An 18,837-nucleotide genomic window follows, 5' to 3' on the forward strand; every position below is an offset into this window, starting at 1 on the left:
AACCTTCCACATGTCTGATTACTACTGCCTGGCGCAGAGGAACCTACAGTATGTAAGACAAAGTTTAAGTTGTCCCTCTGTGTGTTCCTGATTTATCACAGTTTAGGTCCATTCTAGGACAATCCAGGACCTGAATAATGTAATAAAATATCACCCTTGTCCCTGGGCCATGCCCTAAAATACTGCATCATGACAGGGTAATCCCTCCGCAATACGACTGACAGTGGAGATAGGTCAGGTGATAAAGGCATAATGGGGCACAGAAGGCAAACAATTGCATCTACACTGCAAGTACCTTTATCAGTATCACCATAAAAAGCAGACAAAGTTCGTCAGCAAGAATATTCGTATACAATTAGCACTTACCATTTACACTGGACAACAACAAAACCAAAATACAGAGCAGAGATCCTTTAAATAAACAAAACAAAAAAAAAACGTACTAAAATAAAACCCTTAATAGTAAATATCACGAGCACATTAGCCGTACCTGCATATATACAGACGAAGGAGCCCTTTGCTATGTCGTCAAGGCAGCGAATCCCCCAGCCCTTGTTCTGGGTCTTGAACAGCTGGAGACGCACTTGGAGGCCGTGCTGTACCAGGCGATTATTACACATATTGATATTACACTTACACCTCTTATTGCATTCGTACACCCTGTGATAAAAGACAGGAACATTACATCCGGAATCAATCCTTTCATAACGTCGACAGACAAATATCAGGGCTTGTGTCGGTTTTCACCCAAACATATACACAGAAGGGAAACTGCGCCTGTACTGCACCAAGAGTAGTAGAACCACCGGCACCTACCTATAGTATCATTCATGCGGGTACTAAAGAAAAAGTGGAAGAGTGAAACGCTGGTATTGATAACTCCATCAGCCTCATCATAAGAGTTCGGTTCTCCTTTTGTTTAGTATTATGCAGCAATCAGTAATAAAACAAACTTAATACCAACGCGTTTCACAATTTCCACAAACTGCTGTGTTGATAACAGGGGTGGCCAATAAGCAGCCCTTCAGGTGTTAAACTACAAATCCCAGCATGCCTTGCAACAGTTTTAGCATGGCCAAATAGCAAAACTGTTGCAGGGCATGCTGGGATGTGTAGTTCTACAACAGCTGGGGGTGGGGGGGAGGGGCAACTTATTGCCCACCTCTAGTTTTTAACCACTACACAACTATTAAATAAAAGATAGCACCCCTCCCAATTGCGTGTCATGTTAATGTGAATGAGTAAATGCCACTACGAACCAGTACTCTTTCTGGAACCACATCCAGACAGTACTAGAGTAACAGTGTACCATTACCCAGTGGGAAGACATTCGTCCAGTCGCTTGTGTGTGTAACCTGCTGCTGCGTTCTCTTGGGCTCCAGGCGTGCATCGTGTGGCATCAATTGTTAATTGGTGACAAGCACATTTGGACCTGAAAAAAACAAAGAGGAATTATAGAAACATTAATTATAGGGACACATGTAAGAAAAAAGACAGGTAACAGGAAAGTACAACATGGATATATATACGCATAGGTTTCCATACCGCGGCTGACACGGATAGTAACCCTCTGAGAAAGAGTCTGTTCACAGATCCCCTCTAAAGGACTGTGATAGAAAGTATGCTGTGTATAGGAAATGATCTTCACATGATCACAAGGATCTCTCATATACTGCCTGCTATCATAAGGGATTAGCAGGGGACAAACATCGCTAATGCCGACACACACAACCTAGGATAGGAACGGCACCAATTCAAAGCTTTAGGCGGAAGCCTGACTGTGGTTTGAATGAACTGTCCCAACAGTTAAGAGTGGACTTGTCTGCCCCCCACACCCAGCATCCGGTCCTCCTCTCATAAGTCTGGCAGGTCTCTTGCAGTGGTAGCGCACAGCCAGGCAATTAGCTGCGTACACACTGAGGAGACGGGACAGACCTTACACAATTATTATGTAGATGCACTCTCTTACTGTATACCCTCAATGTAGCTGCTACCTGTGACAGACAACCCCCACTTACATCGCATCCCATACCACCACGACAGTTAAATGGTTAAAGCTGTTCGGCTTGCTTAATAATGAAGAGGTTAATAGCGATACAAATGGCCAGCAGATCGTCTTTAAGATCGGGGGGGGGGAGAGCAGACAGCCCCACTCATGTTATTAAGTCTCAAACAAAGATTCACAACTTATGCTACTCGACTTTGCCGAATTACATCACCCAGAACCCCTGCCAGCCAGAACGTTAATCTTCTTAAATGAATGTCCAGGGCATTCTGTATGTTGCATTGTGTACAGCAGCTGCAGAGCCCCATGTTACACAAGACATAAATTGATGAGTGTGCAATCACTGGCTCCTACCTGTCTCGGCATCCATCCGTACAGTCACATCCCACCAAGAAGTCCAAGCCGGTGTTGATGAACACCCCCCTTCCGGGAATCCTCTCCTTGCTGTACTCCACTTGTGGAGGAGGCGTCCTGTCCATCTCATTCACGCAGGACAGCTGCACGTCCTCCTTCCCGTAGGTGATATCTGGGATGTAGTAAAAAGGCTTCTGTGGCTGGAATTTCCGGTCGACGAGCACATAGGGGTCAACGCAGAACATCTCTAAAAAGAGCGCGTCACAGCTTGACTCGAAGAGGAAGCGTTCTATCTCCGGCATGGAGCGGAGGCTGAGCCCGCAAGGCGCTTTATAGAGGACGTGGAATCCCATCTTGCGGTTGACGCGCCGCCGTGCGGTCATACGCCTGAAGTCGTAAAGCAGTGGGACCAGTAGAGGGTTTTTGCCCCGGTGTGAAGTGACACGGATACGGGACAAACAGGCGCGTCTGCACATGTGAGGTAGGTAGAAAAGTTTCTCCATAGGGGCCTTGTAACTGTTCTCGATGGGCATCTCATTCGTAGGAATGGGATGCATCAGTTGGGCAGTGGTTACAAACCTGCATGGAAAGGGAAAATAAGGAGACATGTAACCGATCACTAATGTCGTCATGTGAACACCTCCCCCAAATAGAACTACATTAGACCCATGGAAAGTTCCAAAATAGATTTGGCCTTCTAGTAGTCCAAGGGTGGCCAATTGCGACCTGCCCGCCAGCCACAACCCGCCCCCCTGACTGGATTCCTCCAGAGCTCTGGACACCTCTGCCCGGAGGTTGTAAATACTTGGAGCGGCCTAGCGACATCAATGCCGGAACAGACCTCTTAATAGCTCCGTCTTCAGTCCCTGCTCTCCTCCTCCATAATCAGCGGTCCCTGTAGTCAGTAGCTCATGTTGGGTAGACCGAAGACGGACTACAGGAGACACTGGAGATCGAGAAAGTCATCTGGAGGACGTTCTCATTGAAGCGAGTAACATGAGGGGCTTTGGGCTGGCATATAACGATATAAGGGAGGGCTCTGGGCTAGCATATATATATATTGAGGGGGGGGGGGCACTAGGCTGGCATAGAAGGACACGGGGGAGCTGCACTCCATTTAAAGTAGTTTTTAATATGACACCCTCAGAAAAAGTGTTAAGGTACTCTTGGGCAAATGATAACTGCACCATGGGGTTGGTGGGCAAGAAATTACTTAACTCAAAGACCGAGCGGCATTCAGAGGAAGAAAAACTTATATATTACTTACTTTGGAAGTGGGCAGTATGTTGGGAGTAGTTAACGTTACTCGAGGACGGAAATCCATCAGCTTTATAAGAAACCCATCTGCCGTTAACATTTCTGTAACCAGTGTTCTGGGTCTGGGTAATGCCCATACCGGCCACTAGGGGCAGCAGAGACTCACCTGTTAGGCTGAGTTACTTGTATAGTTTGGATAGTATGAGTGGGCTGAATGCTGTGTATAGTCTGAATAGTCTGTATGGTCTGGATTCCTTGGATAGTCTGGAAAGTCTGGCTCGGCAGCATGGGGCGTAAACCAGGTGGCTGCTCATTGTGTACTGGCGACGACTGGCCAGAACCTGCGGATCCGGGCCGGAATGAGGTACTTTTCTTTGCCACTTGCTTCTTGGACTGTGCCTGCTGGCTGTCCGAGCTGAAACGAGGTACAGACAGGAGTCATATACTAAAGTCACCCCAATGCATACTCTTGGCTGCATGCTTGTGACCCTTAGCAATCTATATGATGCAATGCTAATAATCTAGGGCTGGGTACACACTAAACCAGTGGTTCTCAAACTCGGTCCTCAGGACCCTACACAGGTCACGTTTTGCAGGTCATCCAGCAGGTGCACAGGTGTATTCATTACTCACTGACATCTTAAAAGATCCACAGGTGGAGCAATTATATCACTCGTGATTCTGTGAAAAGACCTGGAAAACATGCACGGTTTGGGGTCCTGAGGACCGAGTTTGAGAACCTGTGTACCAGACGACCTGGCAATCTTACCGATGGTTGGGCCGATTTACCTTTGCTCCGGACCATGCAAGATTGCCAGTACACACTAGAAATGTTAAGGAACGACGGAACGATCCAACAAGTTTAATTGTGTGATTGGTTGTGTAGCACGGCCAATCACATGATATTGCATGCAACCCACTGGAGTGCGCGATCGGGCATACACACTGCACGATATAAAAGTTTGGAAGTTCCGATTTGCCTTAAAACAAATCAATCGCCCTATTTATTGTGTAGTGTGCACCCAGCCTTACTGATTAGAGACAGCAGAAAAACATCTTGCCCCGAGAATCCATGACACAGCAATATTGGGAATTCTAGCCTATCGTATTAATTTAGCACCACATGCTAATTATTGTATGGCTTGCTATGTAACTTACCACAGACGTGCAGCCTAACAGCTCATAACCACTGGGTTGTTTTTATTAAATGCATTTTACCATCATTTTAAAAGCTAGTAGAACGACTGACATTGCTAAACACAGGCATTTTGACTTACATCTAGTGGCCAGTAGGATTATTATTTTGAAAGACTAGGAGGTGACGATGTCATCCCAGAGGAAATGCAGGAGGACACTTAGTGACACGGCCAATGCGGATGGGGAGTCTGGAGGGGATAGGTAAATGGGGGTACCACCCACAAACAGATGATACTGAAATCCGAAAGAGCCGATTAGTTTTACAGGAGAGGTGATCTAGAGGACCTTGGACTGAGCCTTGTGGGTCTACAAGTGCCGGAGCAGATATGCACACACACACACTAGACAATCCGGACGATAGGTTTGCCCTATCCGGCATATCGTCAGAGAAATCGTCTAGTGTGTACCCAGCACAAGAGGGCTGTGCCCTGAAGACCTAGTGATTGCAGTGTCTGTATGAGGAGAGGGTGGTCACAGTGCCACATGCAGCAGACACATCCAGGACAATAAGAGCATTGGGAACGACAGCCGGACTGAAGTGGGTGCAATGAGCTGAGTGAGGCGGGTGTAGGAGAATGCCCCATGCAGCTTGGAGGGTACATGCACTGTAATTGGAGAGTTTGGGTAAAAGTTAGTGTTTTTTCCAGAATTAAAGGCAATCAAGTGACATTTGCCCGCAATGCATTCGCTGGTTGAATCTATTTCAATCTGTTAAACTGAACAAAGAATTAATATTGGGGAATAAAATGTGCAGAATTGTAAGCCTGTACCCTGCGGAGCTCCTGTCACCTTCTCTTCACTTAGTAATTCAAGGAAACGTGTGACACATCCATAACCTAGCGTACATACGTGGTGTTCAGATGTAGCGCATCATGGAGAGCGGACAGACTTACTCTGTGTCGATAAGTTGCGGTGACGGCACTGACAGAGGAGAGGGTGGCGCTGCTGGTTTATATGGAGCCTCGTTCCCTGTTAGGTCGTGTGTGTACTGTACTACTGGCCCTTTACTCCGAACTGCGCCTGGAAACAGAGAACAGTCCGTTGGCGCTACCTCCGGGTAGGGGCGACCTAAGGATTCCTGACCTTCTACAGACACCAGAGTGTGGGGGGGGGGATCGCTGGGGACACTCACCGACATTAGGGCGCGTTCGCTGCTGTCCTGCTTGCTTCTTCTCCTGAGTGGAAGCTGTAGACGTCTTCATGCTGAACATGGGCTCCAGACGAGTGGACCCTCGGTATATCCACTCGCAGCGCTTGTCATCCTGAAGTGTACAGAGAACACAGCCGTGTATACATCAGCTGGCACAAGCGGTCAGGACACCATGCTAGTAATACACTAATCCTCTTATACATGTAACAATTGGGCGCTCTATAAGGAAGAGAATAAGGATATTTCTCTTGGAAACAATGAGATATTTACACATGGGGGAAAGAATTCATTGTATTCACCAGGGGCCGGGGAGAGTGATGGGCGCCCAACGGGGCAAAAACATGCTGCGTTTGGGCATGAATGCTGCGGGCGCACAGATTTCTGCTGGCACCCTCCTGAGCTGGTGAGCAGAAATTGCAATGAAGTCCAGATTTTGGGCACCCAAACTGTTGTTTGCGCGCGCTAACCAGGACTTTACACAGAGGTACACAAACAAGGTCATAAAAAAACAATGATTTCCTTGCAACCTAACGTCCATGTCAACATACAGGATCTGTCGACATCCTGAATGTCGACTTTACATACCACGCCAATTTGTTTTCCCAAATAAGCTTTGCAGAAATGGATTCAACTAATTCTACAGACCCCATTTTCTCCTACAGCCATTAGGGTCACACAGCCTGGCGAGGTAGGAAATACATTTATTAAAGTTTAGTAAATTGCAGTAATGTTTTGCAAAACCTATAAATGAGACATAGAATGCTACTTACTTTAAACCCCTTTACCCCGATTCCACTGGAGAGAGAAAACAAAATAGAGAGGGGACGATACCTACAACCATAGGTACCAGTACCAAAGCATAAATGGGTGGGTGTCTTTATGGATTCAGAAAAATAGATGTAACGTAGGTAAATGCTGACATATACAAAAACACGGAACCCCCAAATCTTTATGAATTTATAGACGGATAACAAGGTGGCTGCTTAGATGAGGCCCCATACTGTGCCACACAAAAGGCAATAATTGGGGGAATGTGAAGGCTGTTTGATGCCATAAAATGGTAAAGTGGTCTGATGGCCATTGTAAGGAGCACGAGTGGAGGTCTGAGAAAACGTGAGGGGATCTGCTGGACATATAAAAGCTCATGTGTAAAGGTTTCCGTGGTGTTGAAGGATCATGTACAGAGATCTAGTGGCACATGGGTAGGTCTGAGGGGCATGTGTTAGGTTTCAGTGGCATTTAAGAGGCACATACGGGGGGGGGGGGTTGATGGCCATTTAAGGAAAATGATCTGAAATCAAAATGTAAATTTATGATAGATCCAGAAACAGTGAAGTAGGACCACAAATCTTTTAAATAATGGGTCCATGGGAGATTCCAAGTCCTCTGACTCAAAAGGTACAAAGGGATAATGTTACTTATAGGAGGAATTTTAGCCCAAATTGCCTTTCTAATTTTAGGCCTGGTCTCACGGCTCCCTGTCCGAGAAACCCTTTTCCTTCAAGATCCTTCAACAGCCACGGCCGACATAAAGCTAGATGATAAAACGGTCATTAACTTAACAGGCCCTGTCTTACAGGAAGATGCCACAATGGGCCTAATGCCATATGGAGAATAACCGTGTGTTACAACCTTCTTGGCCGGTCCAACACCAAAAAATCACGTGATCCCTATTTTCTACCCTCTTTAGAAGTATTGCTACCAAAGGGAACAGGTAAATTATTTGAAAACTCCATGTCACCAACATAGCTTCTACCAAATCCACCTCCTTGTTCTTAAGCAGTAATGCTCTAAAACGTATGGGTCAACCACGATGCCATTTGTTAAGCGCTGACTATTCAGTACCCACCACTAGTGGTAGGAGTAGTCCGAGTTGCCATGGGGACATTTATTTATTTTAGATACAGACTGTTTCTACACAGGACCATCTGAGACCTCTTCACGAGAAGCCAACGAAAGCCTGTTCTTACCAAGAATAAAATCTTCACCAGGCTCCCGTCTACTTCTTCCACCTTGGACTTCCACCAGGTGCCCTCCCACTCCGTTTTGATCAGCTGACCGCTTTTGAGCAGAACCATTGGCCGATTGGGGTAGGCTGTAACATAATCCTCAACGAAGTCTCGACACGAAACATCTTCGATGTCCCCCCAGGATTTGCTGACTGGGAGGGAGGTGAAGAGGGGAATACTGGTGACCATCACATGCAACCCGTAACAGTTACCCACCAATGAGCATTTCATGATCAGTCTAACTTATTGTGGACATTTAAAAAAATAATCATTCCTGCATAACTCAAGCCCACTTTATAGGGAGGTTCACAATGAACTAAATCAGAGGTTCACAAACTCGGTCCTCAGGACCCCACACAGGTCACGTTTTCCAGATCACCCAGCAGGTGCACAGGTGTATTCATTACTCACTGACATTCTAAAAGATCCACAGATGGAGCAAATTATTTCACTTGTGATTCTGTGAGGACACCTGCAAAACATACACTGTTTGGGGTCCTGAGGACAGAGTTTAAGAACCTGTGAACTAACTCATTAGAACTCATTGCCTTCTTAGACACTAAAAAATTAAAGTGCTAGAAAATTTTTTTAAAAAAAAATCGATATTGAATATGCTGTTGCTATTAACTTGCACAGTCCTCTAGTTGTCAGTCTGAGCTAGGTTGTCTGGCACCTCCCCTTGCAGTCACTACTTCTGTCTGCCCAGTCTTCACAGAAGCACTCACTGATCATCTACAGGGGTAGGCAACTGCTGCTGTACTACACATCCCAACATGCCCGGTTACAGTTCTAGCATGTCCTATCTGTGGCCCGGCCTGCTGAGATGTGTAGTTCTATAACAGATGGAGTTCCACACTTTGCCTATGCCTGATCTACTATAGGGCTGCTGGGAACGGACAATATCTCAGTAATCGAGGCAAGGAAATATATTGGGAAACAGATATATACCAAATAATCTTCAACATTAAGGATACTAAACAGTTAAGCTAAAACTTCCTCATTCAAAAATAAACATGAACATGATATCCTGAAAGTCCAATAGATGCCAGCACTAACACAGGAAGGGGGAAATTCAATCACAGGCAATGTGACCATACACAGTACCTGCGAGATGTTCTGCGCACCCCTGTGCGATGTACTATTCTGGACCAGCACATCGCATGTACATGAATCGCTCCCAAACGGTAGGTGACGGATATGTATAGTTCTATCTACCTTTCATAGATCAGCACACTCTGTGCTAGGCCTCCTAAACGCCTCTAAAAAACGAGTCTGGATACCAAATTCTATTCATCATTAACTACTGCCCCTAGCCAAGATGTGGCATGCCCAGTGCAAGGTGTTACCAAGATGTCATTCGCACTCACGTGGTCTGCAGACGGGGTACAGTTCTGACTGTGTGACATACGAAGCATAGCCGTCATCAAAGAATATCAGAAATCTAAGGAACAGTGGTAAACAGATTACACGTGTGCAGCTCCCAACAACCCCCCAGGGCCTAGCCAGGGAAGCAGAGCTGAGCAGGTAGGCTGACGCAGAGCTGAGCAGGTAGGCTGACCTCGCAATATGACTATGCGGATGTCTGAGAGCTAATGCAGTCATCACTATAAGAAATACAGCTGCAGGTAAAGCTCTGGGTTTAACGCCTGGAGCTACTTAATTATTAATTACCCCGCATGGTACACCCCGTGGTGCCGGAGTTTATAGGTTTCCGATTAGGCCCCAAAGGGTGCATTTAATGCAGATTTTTTTCTCGCAGCTCCTGAGGCTGTAAGGAGAAATCTGCGTTAAGTATCCCCCCTGGGACTTAATGCGCGGGAAGTGGCGCTTAAATAAATAGCACAGTGCTGACAATTGAATCTGACCCTTTGTAATTAGGTTAGTATACCTTCCTAGTGCCAGTATAAAAGGGAATGCAGGTTGGTGGGAACGAGCTAAGGATTTATAGAGAAGTCACCTCATTTTATTCTTGTTACTGGGAGGTTCCGCTACAGTCCCAGCGTACAGCCACACTTGGTTCCCATCTTTGTACTTGGCCACCACCCTGCTCCCTACAAACAGCTTTTCGGTTGCAGGGTGGTAGTCGTAGGCAATGTGGTTCCCGGACAGAAGGCTCTTCCCTTTGTGGTCAAACTTCACTTTGAACTTTTTACCTGTCCCTAGAGGAAGAGCAGACAGATTACAGCATGTTACCAAATAATATGATGAAACACAAAAAGGAAAAATTGAAATGAATTCCTTTAGATTAGAATACTGTAAAGTGAAGCGGGCAGCACTCGTGTACTGTAAAGTGAAGCGGGCAGCACTCGTGTACTGTAAAGTGAAGCGGGCAGAACTCTTCCATGTTAGTAATCATTTGTTCACACTGGTCTCCATGATTGCACATTCTGCAGAAAATGCTGGCACTATGAGAAGTATCATCATGACATGTGAGATACTGTAATAATGCATGCCTAATAGTACTGTAAATCATTAGATTATAAATTCCCTATGAACTCTGACTATATTTAAGCTTGTACAGCTGTGTTTGTGGCTTGGATGCTACTGTCGAGAGCTCTTGCAGTAAATCACAGTAATCCACCATCATCACTCACTATCTTGTGTTCCATTATAGTTTGGTACTTAGATCATCTTGTTCCTTATATTGCAGGCCGCCTGCTGAGCTGCTTAGTTAGGCTTTGAGACTACTACTCCTTCTCCAAAAATGGCGACCTGCTAATCAGAGACTAGTTGAGGCCTTTTCGGCACTGACTTTACTCTTGGCCGCTCTTGCTTCCTCCCGTTCAGCAGACACCACTCACATTCGGGAGCGCCCTTCTCACCAGCTTCAGGGCGCACAGCCGCCACTTACACCTTTCCGGCAGCCTGGAAGCTCCCTGGTCCGCTAGCTGATTAGTTTGAAAGGTTCAACTTCTCCCAGTGTGAGATGAAACCAACAAGCCTATCCATTGGCTAACAGATTCCTCCAATCAGCCTATACTACAAGCAGGAGAGATGCTCACCCAGCTACCAGACCTCCTCCGTGTCAGGATATTCTTTTCTCAACACATGCAAGAGGAGAGGGCATCTTGTGATCTCCACTACATCTGAAGCATTGCCACCGAGTCCCGGGATCAGGACCCCTTCCCCTCCCGACTGCTATTCTGCACTCCTCTGTCAGCAATCTACAAAGGCCCAGTCTTCATAACAGATTGGCCCAACTTCATAGTTGCTTTGAGTGAGTCAGCACTGGGAGAGCAGCACAATAGCTGCCTTCAGCAATCAGAGCTGCCATGCTAGTACTCCGCATCATATATAGCTGCTACCATGCTTATATCAGACCCTCTTTATTTCTACTTACCTTCATATGGCTGCCTCTATAGCTTACTTGTTATGCATCAGCTCTAAGAGCACACAGGGTGTCAGCCCATTCAACATGTCTAATGCACATTCAGGTACCTATTCTATTAGACTCAGAGCTTATAATGGTCCTAAAAGAGAGAATATTTCAGCATTCATTCATCTATCCAACAGACTAACTACTCTACTGAGCTTTCAATGAGAACTATATGCTGAACTCTACTCCACAGTATTTCCAGCTGTTATATCATAGTGCTTTAGCACCACCCAGTGGCCAGCTGTTGAATCACATTACAAAGATTCCTGCTCTGCGTCCCATAGACTGAAGGCCTAGCCGCGTTGCTGCTCAAGATTATGTTACAACATCTGCTTTAAGAAGCTCTATGGTAGGGGTGGGCAATAAGAGGCCCTCTAACTGCTGATGAACTACACATCCCAGCATGCACTGCAACAGTTTTAGCAATGGCAAAACAGCGCTATTTGAAGTTCTAAATGTGTTCTATTCGCCCTCAATAGAACCCAAAATCATACAAAAAGCATTCCTATTGGACAAAACATGTCACATGCACTGTATTACTGTGAAACGCCTTCATCCCAGTGCTAATTTGCATATCCACGATTTTTAAAGAGTCATTGCTATGCCTTTAAATGCCTGATTTATACAGCCAGAGTTCCGCACATGCTCCTCTCCCATGTTTTTCCATCATAGGGAGTTTTCAGGCAATTCTACAGGATTTAAAATCAAATAGAACAATTTTGGATGGTTCTATTGAAAATGGCGATTTCGGGTCAATTTTTCAAATGGACTGTTAGTAAATAAGCTTTTTCTACTAATGGCTAAGGGGGAAGTACAGATGGTCTATTTGAAGTTCTTTTTGTGCGTGAAGTCGTATTCCTGGGTATTGTGACTCGGTTATGCCTTTAGGTAACACAGACTGCCAGAAACCAGGGGCTAAGTTTACTAAGGGTCGATTTTTCAGTTCCATTCAATTTTGTGGTGATTTTGTGTTTCCATATATTATATAACGTTCTCCTGATTACTCTGCAGTACAGTCCTGTAAGCTGCACTGCTCGCATTGTGTTACACTGTGTACACCTGGTAATGGTTGCCTTTCCCTGTGCTCAGATACTCCTAATGGATTACAGCCTTTTCCTAATACGCTAGTACTGAGACACTACAATTTCATGGCATTTATAGCACATAAATCCTGTCTGCAAATCAATCTCCTCTTAAATAGACAGTACAGAATGCCAGCTAAACACTTCCACCGTGAGAGAGTCCCAGCGGTGCTTCTATGAGGAATCAGATAGACCTGACTGACAAATTGGGACAATAAAGAGAGCTTGTGGTCAGAATGGTCGGAGTCACGTCACAAATTGTCCCCAGAGACCAGTCTTTAAATGAAGATATTTAGCAGGAGGAAACCCAGCAAGCCATTCATTCGCTGCAAGCATCTTCTGCCCCTGACCCGGATGGCCTCTGCCTTTATTATAAGATGTTTTCTGATGTTCTTGCACCCAGACGTACCTTTGTTTATAGTAACATGAGGGTGCAGCTGTTGGACTCGTGACCGCCCGTGTCAACAAAGTGGTTATCCCCAAACCTGGGAGGGATGCTACTCTGAGCGACAATTATAGGGGTAAATTTACTCAAATTAGAGTTTTTAGAAGTGATGTTGCCCATAGCAACCAATCAGATTCTAGCTATTATCTTCTAGAAGGTGCAAGTTAAATGTTAAGTAGAATCGGATTGGTTGCTATGGGCAACATCTCCATTTCTAAAAACTCTCATCTTAGTAAATTTACCCCCTAGGTTTCTATTTTTATTGAAGGTGGATGTAAAAATATTTGCAAAAATTTGCGCCTATCGGTTAAACATCCTTCCCCGATCTGTAATCCACCCCGATCAGGACGGGTTTGTCCCAGGCCTCAGACAATTTCTGCGGGTTTTAGGAGGATTGGTTGATTTCAATGACATTGAGGTTGATGTAATGGAGGAGAGTGTGCAGGTGATAAGGTTGTGATCTGAGAGAGGGAAAGGAGCATTAGTGACATCAGAACCGGAGCACAGTCTGGTAAATACAAGATCAAGGCAGTGGCCCTCCTGATGAGTAGAGGAGTCAGTCCATTGGGAGAGGCCAAGAGAGGAGGTTAAAGAGAGTAGTTTGGAGGCATGAGGAGATTGTGGATTAGAGGTAAAGATATATGCTGACAGTTAGGAAGAAAGACACAGACAGGCAGCGCTAGCATAAGTCACATACAATGCAGAAAGTATACTGTAAAGTGGCACTACAATCAACTGCCCAGATTCAGTGTCTGGGAAGGCTATAGTGCTGCATACCTCAACCCAAGGGAGAGGTATGCAGGGGCACTGGACCACAAACTGGCCTGAGAGATCTGCGATTAACCACCAGAGAAAATGGCCACCGGAGACCGCAGAGGGGATGTGTCCACAGGAGGAAACAGCAAAGCCAGACCGTAGTGGAAAGGCACGCTGAGCTGAGGAGCCGCTACAACAAGGAAGGCTGACTATTAACCCCTGGGACACTGACTTCCCACGCCGATACTGTCCCTGGTGGTCTAGTGGAGGGGGCCTGTGCCCACCTCAGCTCCTCTGGTCTGTCCCCTGAGACCTGAGGCAATGACTGCTACGGTGACCCGCCTTATCTTGTCCCCGTAAGACCGGTCGCAGACTGGGAAGTCCGTGGGGCCCGGCTATCACGGACTCCGGGGTCCCGCCGAGATCCCCCGATCAGTACTGGCGGTGCAGCGCCGGCGGGGTAACAATCGTTAGTACATATGCGCCCAGAGTTTTTGGGCTAGCAATTAAAATCGATATATGGCATTAATATTCAAATAACAAATCGGTATTTTAGATGAGGATTACCAAATATTAATTTTATGCCCCATGTATCAGCTATGGGCTGGCGCAGATCATTTCTTACCCTTTTCTGTCTACAGCTATGTACTGTACAATCAAGAAACATTCTGATCGGTTAGTCCCTCAGTGGAGCTTACAGTCTAATTTCTGAACAGAACAGAACAATTTTAGTCAGAAGCTAAGGAAGAACCATGTAATCCCGTGCAGACAATAGATGCAAATCACATCTATGGTACAATGATCAGAATCCAATCCAACACTTTACTACTGAGCAGAGATATCACCCACTGAGCTGAGTACAAGGGAAAGGGATAATCTCACACACGGGATCCAAGTGTGGGCTCACTGGCGGGGTGACCGGACAATCTATCGTAATGTTACTACAGAGCGCAACACAGGGGGGCTTTCTGCGTAGACCCTAATGCAATGCATATTCTGCAAACTGACCACACATTTACCGTAAGTGAGTGTCTGCAATGTATTATTCATTTCTGCACATTTGTTTTCCTACAATAAACAAAGACTTCAACTAAATGAAAAAACCAGCACGGAAAAGTAGCGGCATAAAGGAGCGTACACACTAGACGATATGCTCCCTGAGCGATATCGTCTAGTGTGTCCCTGGCAGGCTGTGCTCAATGTCGTTCCATGACATTGAGCACACCCGCTGAACGATATCATTAACGATATCGTTCAGCGCCGGGCACTCTCCCCCATTCCCCAACATGCAGCAACCTGACGACATCATCAGGTTGGCCCGCATGTTTACTCGATGAACGATAATGACGAACGACCTGCGGGAACGCGCGTCGTCATTATCGTTCATCGTTTTGGTGTAAAAAATGGACGATAAAGTGGACGACTGAACGATAACGATATCGTTAAGCCGTCCGCTTTAATTGCCCAGTGTGTACGCACCATCAGACTGGCCCTTCATCACGGGAGGGCAGGCGCCTTCATTACTCGTTAGCACAGACCAGTCAGGAATATTTTAGCTGACGCTGATATCACCTCCCCCCACACCTCTACCAGTTCTCCCATGTCAGCTCCAGAACATTGCCTCCTGATCTCCAGAACTTACCAACCGGCTGGATGGCGATCAGTGCCCCTTTGTGCCATGTCTTGGTCCTCTTCTTCCCCAGGATACGCATGCCCACAACAAGGTCTCCATCTTTGTCGTTGGCCGTGCTGGTGGGCGATGATGGGTGAGAAGAAAATCGGGTCTGCATTCCACCTGGAAACCCAAAAAATGGAAAATATATATATAATATTTATTTTATTCCAGCCTGTCGTCTCCTTTACTGGACTACAACAGCCTATGGTCCCTACTCTACGTTGTACTATATCATCCCGTCTCTGCAATATTCACATTAATACAAACTGTAGAGTTTTAGGGCAAATGTAGATCACAGACCCAGCAGTAGGATACACTTATACTATATGACAGCTGATAGAGTCTTGCTCTCACATAGTGACAGCGGATATGGGACGTGTAAATAATGGAACCGAATACATCCCCCACCTCGTGGGAGTGTGTACCGATATGTCCTCAATCACCTAGCCACGAGTCGCCTGGTGTGAGCGAGCCGCCAGAGCCTGTACAACTCTGCTTGCGCCCAGCGTCTTTTTCGTATTTGCAAACAGATCTGACACACCGCGTCACGAGACTGCACCGATTCGTTTGATAAGTGACACTGGTATATCTTTGTGCGACTGAGTCTGTATATGAAGCACAATGGACATTTGCACCGTTGCATTTCATATATAGTCACATACACACGTACATCAAATGAATCAGTGCAGTCTCCTGAAGCGGTTTGTCACATTAGTTTGGTACTAAAGAACATTGTCGGGCGAAAAACTAAAAACAAAAAAAAACACTCGGAGCAAGCTGAATCAGGCGGAACCTGATGCTTGGAAAGGCTGTTTCTGGTGACTGCAGCAATAGTGTAAGAGGATACATCTGTATCCCAACCTCCGTGATTGTTTAAGGCTCCTGCAGCCGGCAAGTTGTGGGTGCAAGTGCCAAGCCTAAAGCTGCAGGCAAAAAACAGTGGGCGGTGCAACACCTAGGCATGAATCTGCACAGATACTCACATAGATGGATGGTTACTCCTATTACCGTAAGGTAATACATCCGGCTGCCACAGAACTATGGACTTGCCTCCACTTTGTATCAGAATCAGACGCAAAGTGTTGTCTCAACTAGCTGAAGGTAAGGTGGGAGGTGAAAGGGGGCTGGGGTTTATGACCGCACTGCTCCAGCTTTAATGTTATTGTTTTGTTTTTTACCTAAGATAACAAGGATTTGTCCAGCAGGGGAGCTCTGGTACTTACTTACTTAGGCTGGGCACAAACTAGGCGATCCACCAATGCAATGCCCAATGTTCCGATATATCGGGGCGGTCGGTACACACTGAACAATCTGGTGAACGACCGACCAATATATCGTTTACCTGGCGTCGGCAGCTGGGTTTGGTCCATCGACCGTGCATGCATGGGCAAAAGAACGCCCCCGATGTCGGCACACGGGAGTGTGCATAGCGCATACACAGGAGACGATCCGGATGATAAGTCGGTCCAATTCGGCATATCGTTGGAGAAATCATCTAGTGTGTCCCCAGTCTTTCATAACATAACATAACAGCCATAATGCAGTAAAAACAGCAAAACAAGCTACTGTACAACAACACTGTAATAAAGGAGTCAGCTTAGTGGACTGTAAAACATACAGCCTAAAAGCATAACAGGGAAAGCCTGGCCGTGCCTGCAGTGTATACCTGACTTCTTATTGATGGCATCTACAAAGCTCTGCACGTCCTGTTTGCACCTTTTCATGGCGGCCATTGCTTCTTGTAGCTAAACAACACAGAAACAAAACTCAGTAACACTTGGTAAAAGGGACACTGGCAGAACATTTAAAAATGACTAAATCCTTGGTTCAGTAAATAAAAGACACTCGATGACATAGAAGAGAGTCCCTCCGTCCGGAGTACTGTCCAGATCAGCCGCATCACTGTGTCCTGCTCACTGTCCCTGACTATAGGATTTATGTCGCTGTGACTCAGGGCTGCAGTGACCTCATTGCTAGATCATGATACTTCCCTGCTGCATACACTTGGACCATTTAAACGACATCTGATGGTAGGAGGTTTTTTAAAGTCAAACTAGTTGGGAAACCAAACCAGTTGGGCGACGACCGTTCTTATGGCGTTTACTGAAATATCACTTGTTATCATTAATTGGAGTCGATTCAATTAGACTCCCACCCAGCGAGCCCATGCGACTAAGTGCGGCTATTTGGCGCACTTACGGTAGCTCCAGACTCGCTATTTGTTCTCAGCGCCATAGAGCTGCATACAAAAATCTGCGAGTGTGCGGAAGGATCAGGCCAGGAGATAAGGTGTCATTGCCGGTGTTTTCAGGCCATATCAACTGCAACTCGCCCCCCTTGCTCTCTTGTGGTTATAGTGTGTAATCTTGTGTAACACACAAAGTACTTTTTTCTTTAGGCTCATAGCACAATCCGGTGACATGTAGTACATCACTGTGTCGTGCGATGAACAATCAGCAGATTAGGCCAATAACTACATAAAGTATGTCCGGCTTTAGCTTTTAGTACAAGTACGGTGGATAAAGTACCATTAATACGCACCAGATGTTTTTCTTTTGCAGTCTTGCTATCCTCGTCACCTGAAAATAATCATAAGGGCAAATTTACAGATGTCTATAGGGAAAAACAAAACATTTTAGACATTTTAAAGAGGAATGACTTGTTTTATGAATAACCTACAATGGTGAGATATTCAGGCAGATGGTGGCGAAGAACATCTGCCATCGTCAATAGTGAGATGTGTCAGCCAAAAGATCTGAATAATGGATTTAAAGGGCGTAATATCTCGTCATATTGTGCTGTCACCTGTGACTAGTGCGATGTGTGGACGACTTGTAGTCATTAGCTAAAGCTCAGCACCTTTTCTGTGTAAGTCTGCAGAACTAGTATCTCTATCAGGTAACTCTACCAATCAACCCTCTCTAGTTCTCCTGTGTCATTCGCGATCCCCAGCTGATCAGGTTAAATGCTCCCGAACAGCCTAGCAGTGTAAACCCAGATTGAGCCCCGTACACACGGTGCTAGAAATAGCTTAGTGTGTACGGGCTTCCATGGGATCAGGAAGTCGGACCAATAAATATTCAAAAGCACATAAGATGCGCCCTTACGATCCCGGACATTGCAGGGACGTTAGGAGCTGTTTATCAGCTAATGCTCCTGCATAAACACCTATACAATCGGCCACCTGATCAACCTATATTGGGTGATCGGGCCGAGGTTTGTATAGGTGTGTACCCAGCATTAGAGAGAAGTGCCCAATACTGTACCCCATGAGGTATAATAACTGACTTATGCAATGGCATCATTATTTCTCTTTTATCCATATGTATCCCACCCTTTATGCTTCTTAAACTGGGTACACACTTGTCTAACTTTCATCCAATACAACCTCAAACCAACGGGTTGTTCAGACATTGGTAGAGTGTGTGCGCTCACATGGCCTCTGGTGTTGTCCAATCCTGGTCTTCTGGTCTTGTCAGAAGATACCTGCTGATAAATCAGGAGACCAGATCTCCAATCACTGGACCAATT

The 18,837-nt window shown here is 45.9% G+C and overlaps 1 protein-coding gene across 4 annotated transcripts in view; it reads right to left on the bottom strand.

Annotated features, from left to right (window-relative positions):
- Positions 1-18,837, bottom strand: part of SETDB1 (SET domain bifurcated histone lysine methyltransferase 1) — a 60,326-nt gene that overhangs the window by 26,827 nt on the left and 14,662 nt on the right. For all 4 annotated transcript variants that reach the window (XM_088467648.1, XM_088467647.1, XM_088467649.1 and 1 more), the window contains exons 4-15: positions 17,848-17,885; positions 16,973-17,051; positions 15,274-15,426; positions 9,930-10,131; positions 9,340-9,413; positions 7,934-8,124; positions 5,946-6,075; positions 5,707-5,833; positions 3,783-4,031; positions 2,360-2,938; positions 1,316-1,432; positions 491-660 (exon numbers count right to left, since the gene is read on the bottom strand). In XM_088467648.1, coding sequence (XP_088323774.1) covers positions 491-660; positions 1,316-1,432; positions 2,360-2,938; positions 3,783-4,031; positions 5,707-5,833; positions 5,946-6,075; positions 7,934-8,124; positions 9,340-9,413; positions 9,930-10,131; positions 15,274-15,426; positions 16,973-17,051; positions 17,848-17,885 — 2,109 coding nt within the window. The remainder of the gene's footprint in view (positions 1-490; positions 661-1,315; positions 1,433-2,359; positions 2,939-3,782; positions 4,032-5,706; positions 5,834-5,945; positions 6,076-7,933; positions 8,125-9,339; positions 9,414-9,929; positions 10,132-15,273; positions 15,427-16,972; positions 17,052-17,847; positions 17,886-18,837) is intronic.

The sequence above is a fragment of the Taudactylus pleione genome, unplaced genomic scaffold (assembly GCF_031769625.1).
Source record: "Taudactylus pleione unplaced genomic scaffold, aTauple2 ptg000073l, whole genome shotgun sequence".
NCBI classification, from domain to species: domain Eukaryota; kingdom Metazoa; phylum Chordata; class Amphibia; order Anura; family Myobatrachidae; genus Taudactylus; species Taudactylus pleione.